Source organism: Octopus sinensis, linkage group LG15, assembly GCF_006345805.1.
Source record: "Octopus sinensis linkage group LG15, ASM634580v1, whole genome shotgun sequence".
Classification (NCBI taxonomy): Eukaryota; Metazoa; Mollusca; class Cephalopoda; order Octopoda; family Octopodidae; genus Octopus; species Octopus sinensis.
In genome coordinates this window covers 52,349,974-52,369,413 of record NC_043011.1, presented here as the reverse complement: position 1 = coordinate 52,369,413, position 19,440 = coordinate 52,349,974, and the positions used below count along the sequence as shown (strand labels likewise).

The following is a 19,440-nucleotide window of genomic DNA, read 5'->3' as shown; positions in this document are numbered from 1 at the left end:
ATATACATATATACGTGACATAATATATATAATACATATATACGTGTACATATATATTATATATATATATATATATACATATATACGTGTACATATATATAATATATATATATATACACATATGTGTACATGTATATACATATATATGGGTACATATATATATATAGATATATACATATAAACATGTAGTATATATACATATAAACATGTAGATATATATACAATAAACATGTAGATTATATAAATAAAACTGTAGATATATATACATGTACATATATATATATATATAATGTACATCTATATATATTATATAATATACATATACATATACTATATATATATATATATATATATATATATATATATATATATACACACACATATACACCATATATACATACACACACACACCAGGTGGAAAACAAGGTGGAAAAAAACAGTACTCAAATACCGAAGGTAGAGTAATATGTTTCTTTTTATTAAAGCTGCAAAAACATCACAATGTGATATTTTTGCAGCTTTAATAAAAATAATGTATATATATATTTATATATACACAGGGTATCCACAAAAACACTCCCTGATTTCATGATGTTATGATATTTAATCTGATTCAAATATATTAACAAACATGTTGTGAACTGATTCTCTAACAACATTATTTCAGTTTTTTCAGGTGATTGGACATCTTTGACCTGAAAACCACAGGGGTGCAAGGAAATCTAAAAGTGTCTGCCACCCCACAGCAACGCAGCTGGTGTGTACTGGAATTTACAAGATCAAACAATATTGTGGCTGTGCAATGTGCTTTCAGACTCAAGTAACATATGATTCCACCTACACCCAAGTCCATTCGGAATTGGTACAACAATTTTAGTCAGAAAGGACGTACTTACCACACAGGAGTGGCTGTGTGGTAAGTAGCTTGTTTACCAACCACATGGTTCCGGGTTCAGTCCCACTGCGTGGCACCTTGGGCAAGTGTCTTCTACTATGGCCTCGGGCCGACCAAAGGCTTGTGAGTGGATTTGGTAGACAGAAACTGATAAGAAGCCCGTCGTATATATGTATATATATGCGTGTGTGTGTCTGTGTGTCTGTGTTTGTCCCCCCTAGCATTGCTTGACAACCGATGCTGGTGTGTTTATGTCCCTGTTACTTAGCGGTTCGGCAAAAGAGACCGATAGAATAAGTACTGGGCTTACAAAAGAATAAGTCCCGGGGTCGAGTTGCTCGATTAAAGGCGGTGCTCCAGCATGGCCGCAGTCAAATGACTGAAACAAGTAAAAGAGTAAAAGAGTATCTTTGATAAGAGAAATGGACATTCTGGCTGACCATCAGTCTCAGAAGTTATTGATTGAGTTAGAAGATTCGTGCACAGCCCCAAAAAGTCAATATGAAGAGGTAGCTGAGAACTACACCTCCCCAAAAGAACAGTTTGCAAGCTCCTACACAAACATAAAGTTTCACCCTTACAAGCTACAGTTAGTCTAAAACTCCACCTGAAAAATAACGGAATGCGATTTGAATTTTGTGAGGATATTCAGCAATTAATGGAAGATAATGATAACCTGCTGTCAAAAATCATTTTCAGTGATGAGGCAATATTTCACTTGAGGCCGTTGCCAGCCTCGTCTGGTCCCCGTGCCGGTGGCACGTAAAAAGCACCATCCGATCGTGGCCGTTTGCCAGCCTCGTCTGGCACCTGTGCAGGTGGCACATAAAAAGCACCCACTACACTCTTGGAGTGGTTGGCGTTAGGAAGGGCATCCAGCTGTAGAAACACTGCCAGATCAGACTGGGCCTGGCGCAGCCTCCTGGCTTCCCAGACCCCAGTTGAACCGTCCAACCCATGCTAGCATGGAAAACGGACGTTAAACGATGATGATGATGATGATGAATGGTAAAGTCAATAGGCATAACGTACAGATATGGAGGCTTAAATATCCCTGTGATATCCAGGAAATTAAGCGAGACTCACCAAAAGTTAATGTGTTTTGTGCAGTATCAGAGAGGACAGTGTATGGCCCCCTTTCTTCTTTGAGGGAGGAACTGTTACTGGTCAAAGTTACCTGGAGATGCTGACCAATTTAATGTTTCCACAACTAGCTACATGAGGGTGATGACTACCTTTTCCAGCAAGATGGTGCTCCACTCAACTGGCATCCAGAGGGGCGCACGTTCCGTGCATTTAATGCTACCCTATACCACATGAAACTGAATGAAATCCTGCCTCTGAAGCTACTAACTGTGAAAGATTATTACAATAAGTTTACATGTTATATCTGTTAGAAATCAGGGAGTGTTTTTATGGACACACTGCATATGTGTGTATATATATATATATACACACACACACCACACACACACACACATACATATGTGTGTGTTTGTGTATATATATATATATATATATATATATATATATACACATACATATATGTATGTGTGTGTGTATATATATATATATATATAGATATATATATACACATACATATATGTATGTGTGTGTGTATATATATTATATATATATAAAACAAGTGACTGCCCTGTTCACAGAATTATCTGTGATCAGGGATCCACATCAATTAATCATATTATATATTCAAATTAATTTATGTTAAGCAATTCTAAATTAATAAGTTGATACAATTACTTACTTGATAACTAAAGGATTTTTTAAGACATTAGAAACTGTGGAATTAAAAAATAATCCCCAAAATATTTTTTAAAAGAAAGCAAAATATAAAAAATATTGCTAAAGCAAAGATATAAATAAATTAAAAAAAACAGTCACAAAAAGGGAAAACAAAAATAAAAAAAATAAGCCAAAACAAAAGACAAAGTTTCAAACAGGCAGAGAATGGGTTAACAAGCAAAGATATAAAAACAATAACAAACAAACAAGCAACAACAGCATAATAAAATTAATCAAGCATGCAAATTTCCTCGTTAGAGATCCATCCAGGTTTAATAATGGATTAATGATTTGAAGATTATTTTGATGTCCAATGTGGAATGTGGTAATAATAGTAAAAGAGTGGGGGTGGATGGGGGGAAGTGTAAAAGTGATCATGTGACCACACAGCCCTGCCCCCCCCATCACCTTTTGTTCAAAGGTAATCATACTTCCATACTTTCCAGTGCATAGCCCCCCCCCTTTTTTTTTATCTGTGTGTGTGTGTCTGTCTGTCTGTCCATATACCTGTGTGGCTCTCTGTCTGTCTGTCTACTTCTCTAACTCTCTAGTTACTTCCCACGCCCTTTTCCCATGGTATATATGAGCTAATAAGGGAGGCGCTACATAGTAGCGCAATCAGCTAGAAATAGCAGCCAAACCTACTCCAAATCATACCCTTAAAACAAAAAGAAGAGTAAGGTACACAAAGCCAGAAAAAAGACAGAGATGATTGTGGCTGGAATGTTTTTAATTATAGGTCTGCTTACTCAGGCCTGACCCAGGGTTAAATAATACCATTAGCAACCATCATGATTTGTATAACATTTATAAGTCAATTAAGGATCCTCAGCAAGATTACTCAAACTACTTGAAATAGAAGCCAAATATCTCACAAATTATATCTTTTCCCCTTATAAAGAAAAGGCACGTTCTATAATCTAGTCCTAGATACACCTTAAAAAGATAGGATGGTCACCAATGGAATGTCATTGATCATAGGTCTGCTCAGTCAGGATTGAGCTTGGGGCTAAACAACAACTTCTATGAACCATGATGGGAGCTGAGCATTACACAAATCACACCTTAAGACCGGATAGTCATAGCTGGGATGTCTTTGATCATAGGTTTAACCTATCAGGCCTCTTTGGAGTTAAACAACAAAACAATGCATAACATCTATGACCAAAAGAAGGAAAATATATAGTTTATTGGTTAGAGACTTTGTTATATCACTATGGGTAAACATGAAGTGGCTGAGTGGATAAGGTAGTGGACAACCAATCCAATGACCTTGAGTTCAGTCCTGCTGTAGATGTTCTGTTGCATATTGCAAAAGGTTATTGTAATTCGGTTTACATAGTTGCCAATGTTAACTGTGACAGACAAGCAACACATTATTTCAATACAAGCTTTCATATCTATATGACTTTTTAAAAAATTCGAATGTAAAGGATGAAGAAAAGACATTAGAAATCTCAGGAAAAAATTCCAATTAAAAGACGAACATGCATTCATCCAATAATATATATATATATGTATGTATGTATGTGTGTGTGTATATATATATATATATATATATATACAAGCAAAACGTCCCCCACCCCCGGTCCAATGGACGGTGCTGAGTTGTCAAGCATTTAAACCAAATTTTCTCAAAACAACTTGTCCGGCCGTCCCATAGGCCTCCCCTTTGAGAAACACTGATTTAACCTAAATTTGAGACACCAGCAAAAGAAGAAATAAAGATAGACTTTTTTCTATTCCAAAGAAAAACGATTTCCCACAGCTTTATCGATCGCATTTCTCACCTGTAATTGATTTTTGTAATGTTTTCAAGACTTATACACGCCCTGATTGCGTCGTATCTACATATCAAATTTGAGCGCAATCGGATGCAGGATGCCCGAGATCCGAGAAGCCACACACACAGACAGACAGAACGGATTTTATATAATATATATATATATATAATATATATATATATATATATCATTCCTTGAGCATCAGTAAACAGAAATATTTAACATTTTCCAAAATATTAACTTCATCTATTATATTTCTATTCCCCCATATTTGTTCCTTAAATTCTCTCTTCTCACATGCCCTATGTCTAAACAAATGCCATATCCTTTAACTGGGTTTGAACTCTGAAGCTTTTTTTAACCAAATGTATGCTTTTAATGTTCCTAATTTCCACAGCACCCTATAACAGACGGATCCCTTTACGGGATTGTCACGTTATGTTGACATTATACAACCACTCTATCGCTCCACCACCGCTCATGTCTCTTTGAGACATTTAGAAATTCAATATTTCTAATTATCATATATCAGATATAAGGATATTCAATCTTTTGTTATCATATTTCTGTTGAACTACACTGCCTTTGTTTCAGTTACACCTTCTCCTCGACTTATGACTAATGTGACTTACGACCAGATTGACTTATGACTGGTCAGTCAGAATGGAACTTGGTTGTAAACTGAGGAAAAGCCTTGTGAGTGGATTTGGTAGAGGAAAACTGAAAGAAGCCTCTCATGTGTATGTGTGTGTCTCAGGCAGATTAGTATCAAAAGGATTAACCTCATGTTTAGAACATAAAATAACATGGAATTTTAATGAAAGATTTTAATTCAGATCACTTTAGCAAATTGAATTTGAATTATAGAAGCAGAGGTGGTCATGGGTGAGTTGGTATCAAAAGGGTTACCCTCACACCCGAAAGAGATACCCTACCACATTTATACCAAAGTCAGGGTGTTTATTGCTTTAATATTACAAATAAATAGCTCTTTGATTACCCCAACTTTCCACAATGGTTTTTCAACGGTTCTGTTGTCTATTACAGGAAGTTTCTTAAACACCACCAGTATGGGATTTCTCTTCTCTGTTATGTTTTTTGCTATTTTAACATTTTTGTTTCTATTCTGAACAGGAGTTTCTAATTATCTTGCTAATCTGATTTTCAAGTTTTTTTTTTGTCATGTTATCCCCCACACAAATGTTATGAATGCAAAGGTTTAATTCATTCATCTCACAATACAGTACTACATTAATAACGAAACATTCCAACACAACAACACATTACAGCAGCACAACAACAGTGTCATAACAATACATTAATGCATTCCAGTACTACAACATTCCAGTTCTAAAAATCTCTCTCTCTCTCTCTCTCCTCCTTGTCAGCTATGTAACAAATCAAATTTGTTAGATGCCTCCAAGAAGGAAAAAGTCAACAAGCAACAGGAGAGCCAAAGATGAAAACCTCTTTGTGATTGTTGGATCTGCTAGATAGCAGCCAAATCTCTCTTAAATCACATCCCATCATCTTAAAAAAAAAGAAAGCAAGACCACACATTAGTCCTAAATAACACCCTCACCACCAAAAGAATTTGAAGGTTATGGTTGGGATGCTTTTGACCAGAAGTCTGCTTGGTGTGGGTTTGACTGGAGCTAAACAATATCAACAACAATAACGACATAGACAACATTATGTAGAGCAAATTAGCAGATGTTTAATTAAGAGGGTGAGAATGTTGAAAAGAGAGCAAGATGCACAGGCATTGGATGAGTAAATTGTTTAATAGGTTAATAAATATTAGGGAAGGAGATAACCAGCACAGGGAGGCTACAGCTAGTTTTAATTGGAGACATGTTAGTTAGAAATAGACAATTGGAACAAGAGTGAAATAGTGCTATATGTTATCATTAGAAGAACCATGCTACAAAATGGTAAGACAAGGAAGTGTACAAATGAATAAGGAAAGGAAAAGAAGGAAGTTGAGGGGGGTGGAAAATGAACATAGCAGTTTGGAAAAGACTTGACAACCTGAATGGATATGAGGAAACTTACATGGATAACCACATCACTGGCAGGCTTGGCGATTCGACTGACAGGGGGAGGAGCGGAAGAACTCTCGGATGAGTGAACAGAAGTTTTCTGTGGCTCCGATGAGGAAGATGATGGTGGTGGCATCATCTTGTTGTCTCCAGCAGTGGTAAGGGTGGCGACAATAGAATCAAGTTCAGCTGTTATTGGGCTATTCATGTCAGAATTCTTAGGAGAAGGGTTATCCGAAATATTAAGGTCTTGAGGTTTGGTTGTGTTCAGAACTGGTAGCTTAGACTTTTGTGATTCCTCATTTGCCAGACTGACGAACGGATTCTTAGATCTTGGAAGACTTTTCTGGTTGTCTTCATTAGCAAAAGGGTTTGTAGCCCTGTTTTTGGAATTGTAAAAGGGATTTTTGGAATTTGATGTGGGAGAGGGTATCTGAGAAAATGCAGGGATTTGAGTAGAAGAGGAGCTTTGTGATGGTGCAGGGATCAGAGAAGGAGGGGAATTTTGTGAAAGAGAAGGGATTTGAGAGGGAGGGGAGCTCTGTGATGGAGTAGGGATATTGCTTGGGGGCAAATTTTGTGAGAGCGTAGGGATCTGGGTGGGTGACATATTTTGTGGCAGAGATGGGATCTGTGATGGCACACGGATCTGAGAGTGGTTTTTGGCAATATTTTGTTGACCAGCTTTATTGACTGTCACCTGTGCTGAAGGAATCTGGGAAGGAGGAGACTTCTGCAATGGAGAAGGGATTTGAGAATTCCCAGAACGGAATGGATTCCTTCCTGTAGGCTGAGGTTCATCCACATTGCCATTCTTGCTATTTGGGGAGAAATTAATAAGTATCTCAGCTGAAGGGGGCTTTGAGGAAATGGAAGCCCTGTCGAAATTATTGTTAGGGATGTTGGGACTGCTGGGTGGGAAAGATAATTTCCCTGCTGTGTCCTTGTGTCTTGACGGATCCTCCTGTAGTTGAGGTTTCCCCTTTTCAGAAGACAGCAAGACCCTTGTTCTTGCTGAATCCCGCTGTGAAAGCACAAGAGAAATAACTGTTTTATTTCAAAGAGAAAGCAACAACAAAAACAACAACAACAACATTAAAAATAATAAAAGAATTTAAAAGATTGTGGAAACACAAAAGCACAAGAAAGCAGTGAAATATTTATTTCTTACCTCAATACATGACAACTTCTCTAAAAACCAATAATTTACTTGGATTGTTTACCTATGGGGGCTAAGTAGGTTTACGAAGGTTAACCCAAGAGAACCTCTATGCTACAGTAGCTCAACCAGCTAAGATAAACAGCCAACTCTCCCTCAAATCAAACCCTTACTTCAGAAAAAAAGAAATACAACATAAAATGCATTCCTAGATATACAGAATAATGGGACGGTCACGGCTATTTGATCATTAGATATGTTGGATTGGGACTGACCTGGGGCTAAACAAGAACAGTACAGGAAGCAGTGGCAGCACAGTGAAACTGCTGTTAAATTTGTCAGCTCGGAGTTCTGAGTTTATTTTCTGCCCATGTGAAAACTTATCAATAACAGACTGACCACCTCTCCTGGAGATATGTCACTCATCTGCTCAATGCTGTGAAACCCAGTAGATAATTATGGACCAAAGTAGATTATGGCAGACTATGAGGGGATTAAATAAAGTGTGTGTGTGAGTGCATATATATATATACATACATATGTGTGTTAACTCTTGAAGGTGTTGTGATTGTGGAATATGGTGGGTCTTATTTGTTCTAAACTAGGCAGAGCCCATCTCTCCCCAAGTCTGAACTCTGTATATATATATATATATATATATGCTCCTCTATTAAAGAAGGTATTGTCACAGATGTGATGCCTTTGTTCACAGGTCTAAGCAACAACAACTGTGGACAGATGCAGCTAGGTCTAAAAGCTGGCCTTCACTTCCAACTCATTAACCCATTAATAGTCAGTGTCTCATTTTTGGAACAGAGCTTTTAAATCTAATATAAATAACACTATAAAGACTTTTGTGTTTCTTTTCATCATCATCATCATCATCATTTAGCGTCCGCTTTCCATGCTAGCATGGGTTGGACGGTTCAACTGGGGTCTGTGAAGCCAGAAGGCTGCATCAGGCCCAGTCTGATCTGGCAGTGTTTCTACGGCTGGATGCCCTTCCTAACGCCAACCACTCCGTGAGTGTAGTGGGTGCTTTTTACGTGCCACCTGCACAGGTGCCAGACGGAGCTGGCAAACGGCCATGGACGGATGGTGCTTTTTATGTGCCACCGGCACGGGGGCCAGGCGAGGCTGGCAACGGCCACGATCGGATGGTGCTAGGAGAAATACAATCAAAGGAACTAAGTAAATATAAAAATTTATAAATAATATTTGTACTTGAATTATAACCTGTAATGGGTTAATTATTTCTCTGGCATCGTCATTATCATTTCAATGTTCACTTTTCCAGACTTGCATAAGCCAGATGGAATTCGTTGAGGCAAATTTCTACAGCTAGATGCACTTCCTGGGACCAACCATCCTACTGCTTCGAAATAGATAATGGCTGGACATGTTTCCATGGAAAATTAGAAACAAATGACACAGCTTGTAGGACAGTGACATTGCAATGTTGAGACAGGCTATCAAGGCTAAACACACAGGAAAACTGAAGAAAGCAGTCTTGTTTTATCAGGATAATTCTCCAGCACACATGTCTTTGGTTTTGCTGGTTTTGTGCATAAACTGTTGCTTTGAACTGGTTGATCACCCTCCCTGACTCTCATTTATTCCCCAATATGAAAAAACCCCACTTGGCTAGAAACCAGTATTGCAACAATGATGAAATGGAGGCACATGGCCTAGTGGTTAGAGCAGCAGACTCAAGGTTGAGGGATCGCGGGTTCGAATCTCAGACCGGGTGATGTGTGTGTTTATGAGCGAAACACCTAAGCTTCACACGGCTCCGGCAGAAGGTAATGGTGAACTTCTGCTGACTCTTTCGCCACAACTTTGTCTCACTCTTTCCTCCTGCATCTTGCAGCTCACCTTCGACGGACCGGCATCCCGTCCAGGTGGGGAACCTATACGCCAAGGAAACTGGGAAACTAGCCCTGTGAGCCAGGCGTGGCTTGAGAAGAAGGAATGATGACGTCATATCTGCTGTTGATGATGTTTTTGACCAACAAGATGAAAGCTTCTTCACCAATGGGATCCAAGCACTGTAACACTGATGGAAGAAATGTGTGGACTGCAAGGGGGACTATGTTGAAAAATAAATTTCATTTGGTCATATTTCATGAGAGTATTTTGGTCAACCTATGAACTTCTCAGCTGACTCTTGTATCAATCCTAGGAGAACGAAAGCTGACTTTGGCAGGATTGAATCAGAATGAGAAAGGCCAGAAAGGTGTAAGCACGGCTGTGTGGTAAAAAGTCACCAACCACATGATTCAGCTCCACTGCAAGGGACCAGAAAGGTGTAAGCACGGCTGTGTGGTAAAAAGTCACCAACCACATGATTCAGCTCCACTGCAAGGGACCAGAAAGGTGTAAGCACGGCTGTGTGGTAAAAAGTCACCAACCACATGATTCAGCTCCACTGCAAGGGACCAGAAAGGTGTAAGCACGGCTGTGTGGTAAAAAGTCACCAACCACATGATTCAGCTCCACTGCAAGGAACCTAGGGCAAGTATCTTCAACTATAACCCCAAGCCAACCAAAGATTTGTGAATGGATCTGGTAAATGGAAACTGAAAGAATATCTGTATGTGTGTGTCTCCACCGTTGCTTGATAACTAGTGTTGGTTTGTTTGTGTCCGCATATCTTAGCAGTTTAGTGAATAAGATAAATAGAATAAGTAGTAGACTTTAAAAAAATCAGTACTGGGGTCAATTTGTTTGACTAAAACCCTTCAAAGCAGTGCTCCAACATGGCCACAGTCTAATGACTGAAACATGTTAAAGATAAAAAAAAAGCCTTACAAATTTGTAAAATTAAAGATTTTATATTTTTCTCAGTACTTGTAAATTCTGCCTTGGAACTAAACACAGCATCCCACCCGTTATAGACTCACCACCATTGATGAGTCCCTCGTAAAAAATTTTTTTTAAAATTCCAGCCTAACAGTTTTCAATATGTAAGTTACCTACTACTAATAAGAATAAGGGAAGTGGCATACCCAGATAGCATTTACTGTTTATAGTCACCCTTGAGATATCTGAAACAGACTAAATTTTGGAAGTGTTTGAAAACTCTTAGCAGCTGTCATCAAAAGGTTTCTCCCTCATAAAACAGGACAAGGGATTTTGTTAGGCTGAATAACATGTAAATGTTACCAACCGGAATAGTTGCATCTGGTTTATGTAAACTTCTCTTCTGTCTGTGAAATGTTTACACATCTTTGTATGCATGTGTGAGTGCATGCGTATGTGTGCACATGTGCATTGCACACACTAACGCAAACATAGTTGTGTAAACATCCCCAGATTATTTCCTTCAAGAAGTGTCTAAAAAACAAAAGTGAAATGATTTTACCTGAGGAATTTTTGATATTTTTGAATTTGTCACAAAAACTTCATTTGTTTTTTTCTGGTCAGTTCCTGTTTCAAAACTGAAAGGAGATAATAAAGACATGAGTTTCCCTTGATCATTTATAGCAATATATAATGGTATGGTAGATATAATAGGCAAGGTATAAATCTAGGAACATGTAACCCTCTTCCTGGGACACCACAGTTCTCATGAGAGAAGTTAACAGAAGCCAACACAGTCTTTGTCCAGGTGATGGCAATTTAGTGAACATTTACAGCTCCTTCATTCATTGGTCGATAAGGTATGTTTGTCTATCTAATTAACATCAATACACTTCATCTATAGAATCAACACCTACATCTTGTATCTATCAATTCCTCTAAAATTTACACTCTGTTTCTATCCATTCTACTAACATCTACACTCCTCATTTGACCATTCCCTGTGTCTATACGTGGCACCACTATAAGGCGAGGAGCTGGCAGAAACATTAGTGCGCCAGGTGAAATGCTTAGCGGTATTTCGTCTGTCGTTATGTTCTGAGTTCAAATTCCGCCGAGGTCGACTTTGCCTTTCATCCTTTCGGGGTCGATAAATAAAGTACCAGTTTCGCACTGGGGTCAATATAATCGACTTAATACCTATGTCTGTCCTTGTTTGTTCCCTCTATGTTTAGCCCCTTGTGGGTAGTAAGGAAATAGGTATTTCGTCTGTCATTACGTTCTGAGTTCAAATTCCGCCGAGGTCGACTTTGCCTTTCATCCTTTCGGGGTCGATAAATAAAGTACCAGTTTCGCACTGGAGTTGATGTAATCGATTTAATCCCTTTGTCTGTCCTTGTTTGTCCCCTCTATGTTTAGCCCCTTGTGGGCAGTAAAGAAATATATACATAGCACCACTTTATCTACCTCTCCAAACAACAAATAAATCCTGATGAGTTGTGAATTCAGAACACTATTTATTGGATTAATCTACATTCCAGACTGCTGAAAATTATCTCATTGGGCTGAATTTCACAATGATAAAATACATATGGATATGTCTATGTGTATTTATTTAGTCCAAATCAATGTTCAACTTCTATTTTACACAACTACAAAGTGAGGATGCATTTTACTATGCAGCACCAGGAACCTCTGTTCATTGTTATCTTTGATAGGGCCTCAGTTTCACATTATGTGTCTTGGTCAATAACATCAATGTAGTTGAATGATCTTCGTCGTAATATCAGTTTTTTTGTTGTTGTTGGAGGTTTCAAGAATTGACTGCATTGGCAGAGTAGAGAGAAAAAAATATTGATAGACAGATATATCAATAAATAGACAAACGGATAGAAACATTAGTGTCAAATTTTGGCACAAGTGGTATTTATTTTATCAAATGAAAGGCAAATCAGTCTCAGCATCATTTGAACTCAGAATGTAAAGATGGATGAAGCATTTTTGCCTTGCATGGTAACAATTCTGCTAGCTTGCTGCCCTGAAAGGAGGGGGGGATAGATAGATAGATAGATAGACAGACAGACAGAGACAGATGGATAGATAGAGATGGATGGATGGATGGATAGATAGATAGATAGATAGATAGATAGATAGATAGATAGATAGATAGATAGATAGATAGATAGATAGACAGACAGACAGACAGACAGACAGACAGACAGACAGACAGACAGACAGACAGACAGACAGACAGACAGACAGACAGACAGATAGATAGAGATGGATGGATAGATAGACAGATAGATAGTGAAGATGTAGATAGGTGGTTGGGTAGATAAATAGACAGAAGGAAGTCTACATTAATATACAAAAAAATAAACACCGGCTGAGTCTTAGAGTGCTAGATTTAAAATAAAATAACCTTCATGGCAAGTAACTGTTGATTGACCCTTGTTACTGGGTGTGCTGTTTTGGATTTTAAATCTTTAATCAAATATGATGTTGATGTAACCAAGTGATCAAATTCAATCAGTGCTCAGAGAAAAAGTCTCTGTGATGGCATGGTTCAAACTAACTCCTAGTGACTCATGGAATTCAGTAATAACACACAAGAAAATTCTCATTATCAATAAAAATAAATAAACAGGCATGGCTGTGTGGTAAGAAGCTTGCTTTTCAACCACATGGTTCTGTGTTCAGTCCCACTGTGTGGCACCTTGGGCAAGTGTCTTCTACTATAGTCTCAGGGTTGACCAAAGCCTTGTGAATGGATTTAACAGATGGAAACTGAAAGAAACCAGTCATATATGTATGTATATGTGTGTGTGTGTATGTGCTTGACAGCCAGTGCTGATGTGCTAAGGTCACTGTAACTTAGTGGTTTGGCAAAAGAGACTGATAGAATAAATAATAGGCTTAAAAAGAAATAAGTACTGGGGTTGATTCATTTGCTTAAAAGAGTCTCCAAGGTGGTGCTCCAACATGGCCATAATCAAATGGCTGAAACAAGTAAAAGAAAAAAGAAATAGAGGCAATAACTCAAATAGTTACCCGTTACAACTGGATGTGGACGAAGTTGAGCTGATAGATTTGGGTTTCTTTAGTCGACTGGTATCTTCTTGACTGCTGTAATGAGACAGTTTCAGCTCTTAATAAGGAAATAATATACTCTACTTCCTGTATTGAGTATTGTTTCTCGAGTTTTCTGTACATCAATGGGTATTCATATTGCCACATATATACAAACACACACAGACACACATAGGTGGAGGTAATTTTAATAAATCAAAAATTTATGTTGTCTAGTATTTGATATACTTACTTGTATTTACAGTTCTATATTTAAGAGATGAGGAATTATGTACATTATTTACAATTGATGGATATTTGTCCTCATCTTGTTTGTTGTTAACACAATGTTTCGGCTGGTATACCCTCCAGCCTTCATCAGGTGTCTTGGGGAAATTTTGAACATGGGTTCTCATTCCTAAGGTTTTTTTCGATATTATTATTATTATTCAGGTCACTGCCTGAAATTGAACTCAGAATCTTGGGGTTAATAGCCCACGCTCTTAACCACTATGCCATATGCCCTTAGGAATGAAAACCCGGGTTCGAAATTTCCCCAAGACACCTGATGAAGGCTGGAGGGTATATCAGCTGAAACGTTATGTTAACAACAAACGAGATGAGGACAAATATCTGTCAATTGTAACTAATATACACTTGTATTTGTCTGCCACATTCAACTACATGCCACTGGCCAATCTGAGTTATTTCTCTTTGCTCATTTTGGTTTAAATCACTCACATGCAAACACATACTAAAGTGTTAGTTTATTCATTAGTAAACCACTGTTAAAATAAAGAACTCAAGGCCTTGTACCACTGAGAATCAATAATAATAATAATGATAATAATAATAATAATAGGGTTACCCAACCAGAAGAAAATTCTAACTGGGCCCCACCCACAAGGTCATGCGCTGTTTATCTTGTTATGAGATCACCATGTCGCGCACATATAGTTGTGATGCATGTGCCTAGTGTACCCTTATCAGACAGGTAGTCATGATAGGTATACTGGGCTTCGTATATTTTACCCCAGTGTCACTTTGATGGCATGCACTGCTCTCTCACTCAATAATAATAATAATAATGATAATAATAATAATAATAATAATAGTAATAATAATGATGATGATTTCAAATTTTGGCCCAAGGACAGCAAGTTTGGTAGAGAGTGTTAGTCAATTACATCGACCCCAGTACTCAACTGGTACTTATTTTAATTGACCCCGAAAGGATGAAAGGCAAAGTTGATCTTGGCAGGATTTGAACTCAGAACGTAAAGAGGGACGAAATGCAGCTAAACATTCAGTATGCTTTTCTCCTTAATAATAATAATAATAGTAATAATAATAATAATCCTTTCTACAAAAGGCTCAAGGTCTGAAATTTTGGGGGAGGGGGATAGTTGATTACAACAACTCCAGTGTAGTTATTTCATTGACCCTGAAAAGATGAAAGGTGCTTAATCTATCAACCTCAAAAGGACGAAAGGCAAAGTTGATCCTAGATTGTAAAGACATGAAATACTGCTAAGTATTTTGTCTGGCATGCTAACAATTCTGCCAGCTTGCCATCTTAATAATAACAAATAATCACAAGCAGAAGTAGTGGGGGAGCATCATGTACATTGTTTTGTCTTGGTATAAAAGATGGGCTACAGCAAATATTCTGCTCAATACCACAGGTTTACTTGTCAGTTGTTTGACCGTAACCAGTTGAGCATGTCCCTTAGTGGCTGATGATAGTGCATCTCTGGTCACAAGCAGAAGTAGTGGGGGAGCATTATAGCCATGTGTTGAGAGGGATTCTTTGGGGTTTGAATAATTCACCTCTGAAAACATGGGTGTTTCGTTCAACATCCTTAAACCAACCTTATTCAGGGACCTTTTGAGTGGGATGGGGTACCCGACCTGACGAAAATTCTAACTGGGCCCCACCTGCAAGGTCATGTGCTGTTTATCTTGATATGAGATCACCATGTCACACACATATGGTTGTGATGCATGTGCCTAGTGTACCCTTCTCAGACGGGTAGTCATAATAGGTATACTGGGCTTCGTATATTTTACCCCAGGGTCACTTTGATGGCATGCACTGCTCTCTCACTCAATAATAATAATAATAATAATAATAATAATGTATTATATGCAACAGAAGCAGTAGTAGAATAAAATAGCTATCTGCATATTATACTTAATGCAAATACATCACATGAAGGCAAATTAACTGTGGTATTCACCAGTAGATAATATCTCTCATGGACATACAGTACTTAGAACCATAAATATATGAGTAGCAGATAAAAGATGTCCAGCAGTACTGGGATAGAGTCATATGAATTTATCCAGTGAAAATGATCCATTGAATCTGCTCAGTACTTATACTTCTAGATTTTGGTGAGGTAAAAGGCACACTTTTACGTACCACATTAACACATATACAAACATACATATAAGTAAAAACAAAAACAAAAACACATTTAAATTCAAAAACTATATACAATATCAAATAAAACCAACAAATAATTCCTTTTTAATGGTGGATCTCGAAGTAGATAAAGCTATAAATAATAGCATGTAGAATGTTGGGTTAAAAAAATCCCTTTCAGTAGTAAAAGCATACTGTTAATTATAATAGTGGTTTTGAATTTTGGCACAAGGCCAACAGTTTTGAGGGAGGGGGAAAGTTGATTACATCAACCCCAGTGCTCAGCTGGTACTTATTTCATCAACCCCAGAAGGATGAAAGGCAAAGTTGATCTTGGCAGGATTTGAACTCAGAACGTAAAGATGGATGAAACGCCGCTAAACATTGTGCCTTGCAGGCTAACAATTCCGTCAGTTTGCCACCTTAGTATTATTTATGATAGTAATGAACTTATCATAGAGTGGCTGTGTGGTAAGTAGGTTGTTTACCAACCACATGGTTCCGGGTTCAGTCCCACTGCATGGCACCTTGGGCAAGTGTCTTCTACTATAGCCTCGGGCCGACCAAAGCCTTGTGAGTGGATTTGGTAGACGGAAACTGAAAGAAGCCCGTCGTATATATGTATATATATATGTATGTGTGTGTGTTTGTGTGTCCGTGTTTGTCCCCCTAGCATTGCTTGACAACCGATGCTGGTGTGTTTATGTCCCCATCACTTAGCGGTTCGGCAAAAGAGACCGATAGAATAAGTACTGGGCTTACAAAGAATAAGTGCCGGGGTCGAGTTGCTCGATTAAAGGCGGTGCTCCAGCATGGCCGCAGTCAAATGACTGAAACAAGTAAAAGAGTAAAGAGTAATGCTTAGGTGCACTGCAACTCATCAGAAAAAGTAACCAAAAGTGCATAAAAAGTACTAGTTACGGTGGTACATATTCTAAAATTGGAACGATACGGAGAAGATTAGCATGGCCCCTGCGCAAGGATGACACACAAATTCATGAAGCATTCCATATTTTGTTTTATAGATGTAGGAGTGGCTGTGTGGTAAGTAGCTTGCTTACGAACCACATGGTTCCGGGTTCAATCCCACTGCGAGGCACCTTGGGCAAGTGTCTTCTACTATAGCCTCGGGCCGACCAAAGCCTTGTGAGTGGATTTGGTGGATGGAAACTGAAAGAAGTCTGTCATGTGTCTATCATCATCATCCTCATTTAGCGTCCGCTTTCCATGCTAGCATGGGTTGGACGGTTCAACTGGGGTCTGGGAAGCCAGAAGGCTGCACCAGGCCCAGTCTGATCTGGCAGTGTTTCTACGGCTGGATGCCCTTCCTAACGCCAACCACTCCTTGAGTGTAGTGGGTGCTTTTTACGTGTATGTGTGTGTATATGTTTGTGTGTCTGTGTTTGTCCCCCTAACATCGGTTGACAACTGGTGTGTTTTTCGTCCCTGTAACTTAGTGGTTCGGCAAAAGAGACCGATAGAATAAGTACTAGGCTTACAAAGAATAAGACCTGGGATTGATTTGCTCGACTAAAGGCGGTGCTTCAGCATGGCCACAGTCAAATGACTGAAACAAGTACAAGAGTACATAGGATGAATTGTTTCACCATTGAAAAAGGAATTATTTCATGTCCCGTGAATTTCTAAATTCTTATAACATAGGCTATGAATAAAAATTTGAAATTTTCCTGGAAACTTCTTGTGCCTGGTTTTATTTTCTGGAAAAAAGTGATTGTAAGATTGGAATTATTGTTGGTTAATTGTTAGAAAAAACAAAATAGTTATGGAGAAGGTATAGTAAGTATAAGGGTGAGGTTGTTAGTAAGGTAGCATGGAGGACATTGCAAAATCTAGTCTGTCTGGAACTAGAGACATGAGAAGGGCTTGTTGTGGTGGTATAACTAGAGTTTGTGTCTCCTGGGGAGGAGGTAGGGTCTTGAGTTTGAAAGCCCCTACTTCCATCCTCATTAAAAAAAAATCACAACAACATACATGCAAAGTGCTGCTCCTAAAAAAACCCTGCATAATGTGAACAAACCCCTTGCTCCATTTTATTTGCCCAAGCATGATCTAACTACCTCATCCCCAAACATTTCCACCACTCTGTGCAATATCCCTATTGTGCTTGACCACCTTATCCGTTGTCCTCAAACCACTTTGGTTACCTTTAAAGAAGAGAGGAGGGAAGAACTCATAACCTTGTTTTCGTTTTTTTTTTTAAGGGCCATTAAGATTGGTAGGAGAAAGTGATGAAGTTCTGAAACTGGAAACCTGGCTTGAATGCTTGCATCAGAGTGGATTCCACTAAAGCAGTAGTTCTCAACTGAGGGCCATATGGTCCGTATAAAGTTTTGTTGTTAAAAATTCATTTGCAATAAATTAGTTACACTTCTATTCTACATAAAATATTTTAATAGCATTTTTAAATACAATTCCTAACAATATTTAATTATAAAAAATATAGGGGGATCCAGTAGAGTAAAATAAGATCCAGTAGAGTAAAACATAGGGAGATCCAGTAGAGTAAAAAAGAGTCTATAGGCAAAAAATGGTTAAGAAACACTGCACTAAAGGTAATCAAGGACCAGGTGATGGTATACACCAAATGACGAGTTAAGTATCTTTCCAACTTTTTCTCACCAGAAGTGCTTTCTTCTGGAATCCGCACCCAGTTATGGCTTAAATCAAGCACAAGCAATCTTTCTCAAGAAGTGAGCTGTATGAGATATGGCTCATCATCAGGTGGGCTGCACCACTAAAGAAATTTCAGCATGTCATTCAGAAGATTCCACGGGCTGCTGTTTGCCTAAGGCTGGTTTAAATCATTTCATGCAGTCACCTCAGACTTATATTTCCAGATCCCGGATTTCTGACTCTGCATAAGAAATGCTCTGCCTTCATCAGTGGAATATACTCAGATAGCACATAAATACAAATATAATATATATACATACACGAATGTATACATACATTTGTGTATGTAAGTATATCGTATGTTGTATATATATATATATATATATATATATATATATATATATTTGTATTTATGTGCTATCTGAGTATATTCCACTGATGAAGGCAGAGCATTTCTTATGAAGAGCCAGAAATCTAGGATCTGGAATTATCCAGTAATTATTTTGCTAGTTTATTTTGTCTCTTTGTCTTCTCTCCTGGTGCTGTATGAACATTTAATGTGGTTTTAGAGTCAAGTTTTGACTGCTATTTCCAGCATGGTGGTATCTCTTAGATACTCTAAATTAAAATTTATATATATATATATATATATATATATATATACACATCCACACAAACCTATCACCATGGTTAGTATATGTTAAAGTATTGAAGCAGTTAATTAGTAAATCATTAGTATTTACATTAGTAATGAGCACAAACAGTTAATGTTAATATTGGTTAGCAACAGCAGAAGTAAAAATGTTGCTGAGAATTTTCAGCAG

At 38.0% G+C, this 19,440-nt stretch overlaps 1 protein-coding gene and 1 non-coding gene across 5 annotated transcripts in view; one reads left to right on the top strand and one right to left on the bottom strand.

The window, feature by feature from the left end:
- LOC115219640 (band 4.1-like protein 5) overlaps positions 1 to 19,440 on the bottom strand; it is a 263,963-nt gene that overhangs the window by 3,910 nt on the left and 240,613 nt on the right. For 3 of the 4 annotated variants that reach the window (XM_029789798.2, XM_029789799.2, XM_036509715.1), the window contains 3 exons: positions 13,537 to 13,611; positions 11,048 to 11,123; positions 6,538 to 7,548 (listed from right to left, as the gene is read on the bottom strand). In XM_029789798.2, the coding sequence (XP_029645658.1) occupies positions 6,538 to 7,548; positions 11,048 to 11,123; positions 13,537 to 13,611 (1,162 nt within the window). The remainder of the gene's footprint in view (positions 1 to 6,537; positions 7,549 to 11,047; positions 11,124 to 13,536; positions 13,612 to 19,440) is intronic. The other variant, XM_029789800.2, reaches the window with a different exon arrangement.
- On the top strand, positions 16,893 to 16,999 carry LOC115220054. Its single transcript, XR_003882440.1, has one exon. It is a non-coding gene; the product is annotated as a U6 spliceosomal RNA (small nuclear RNA).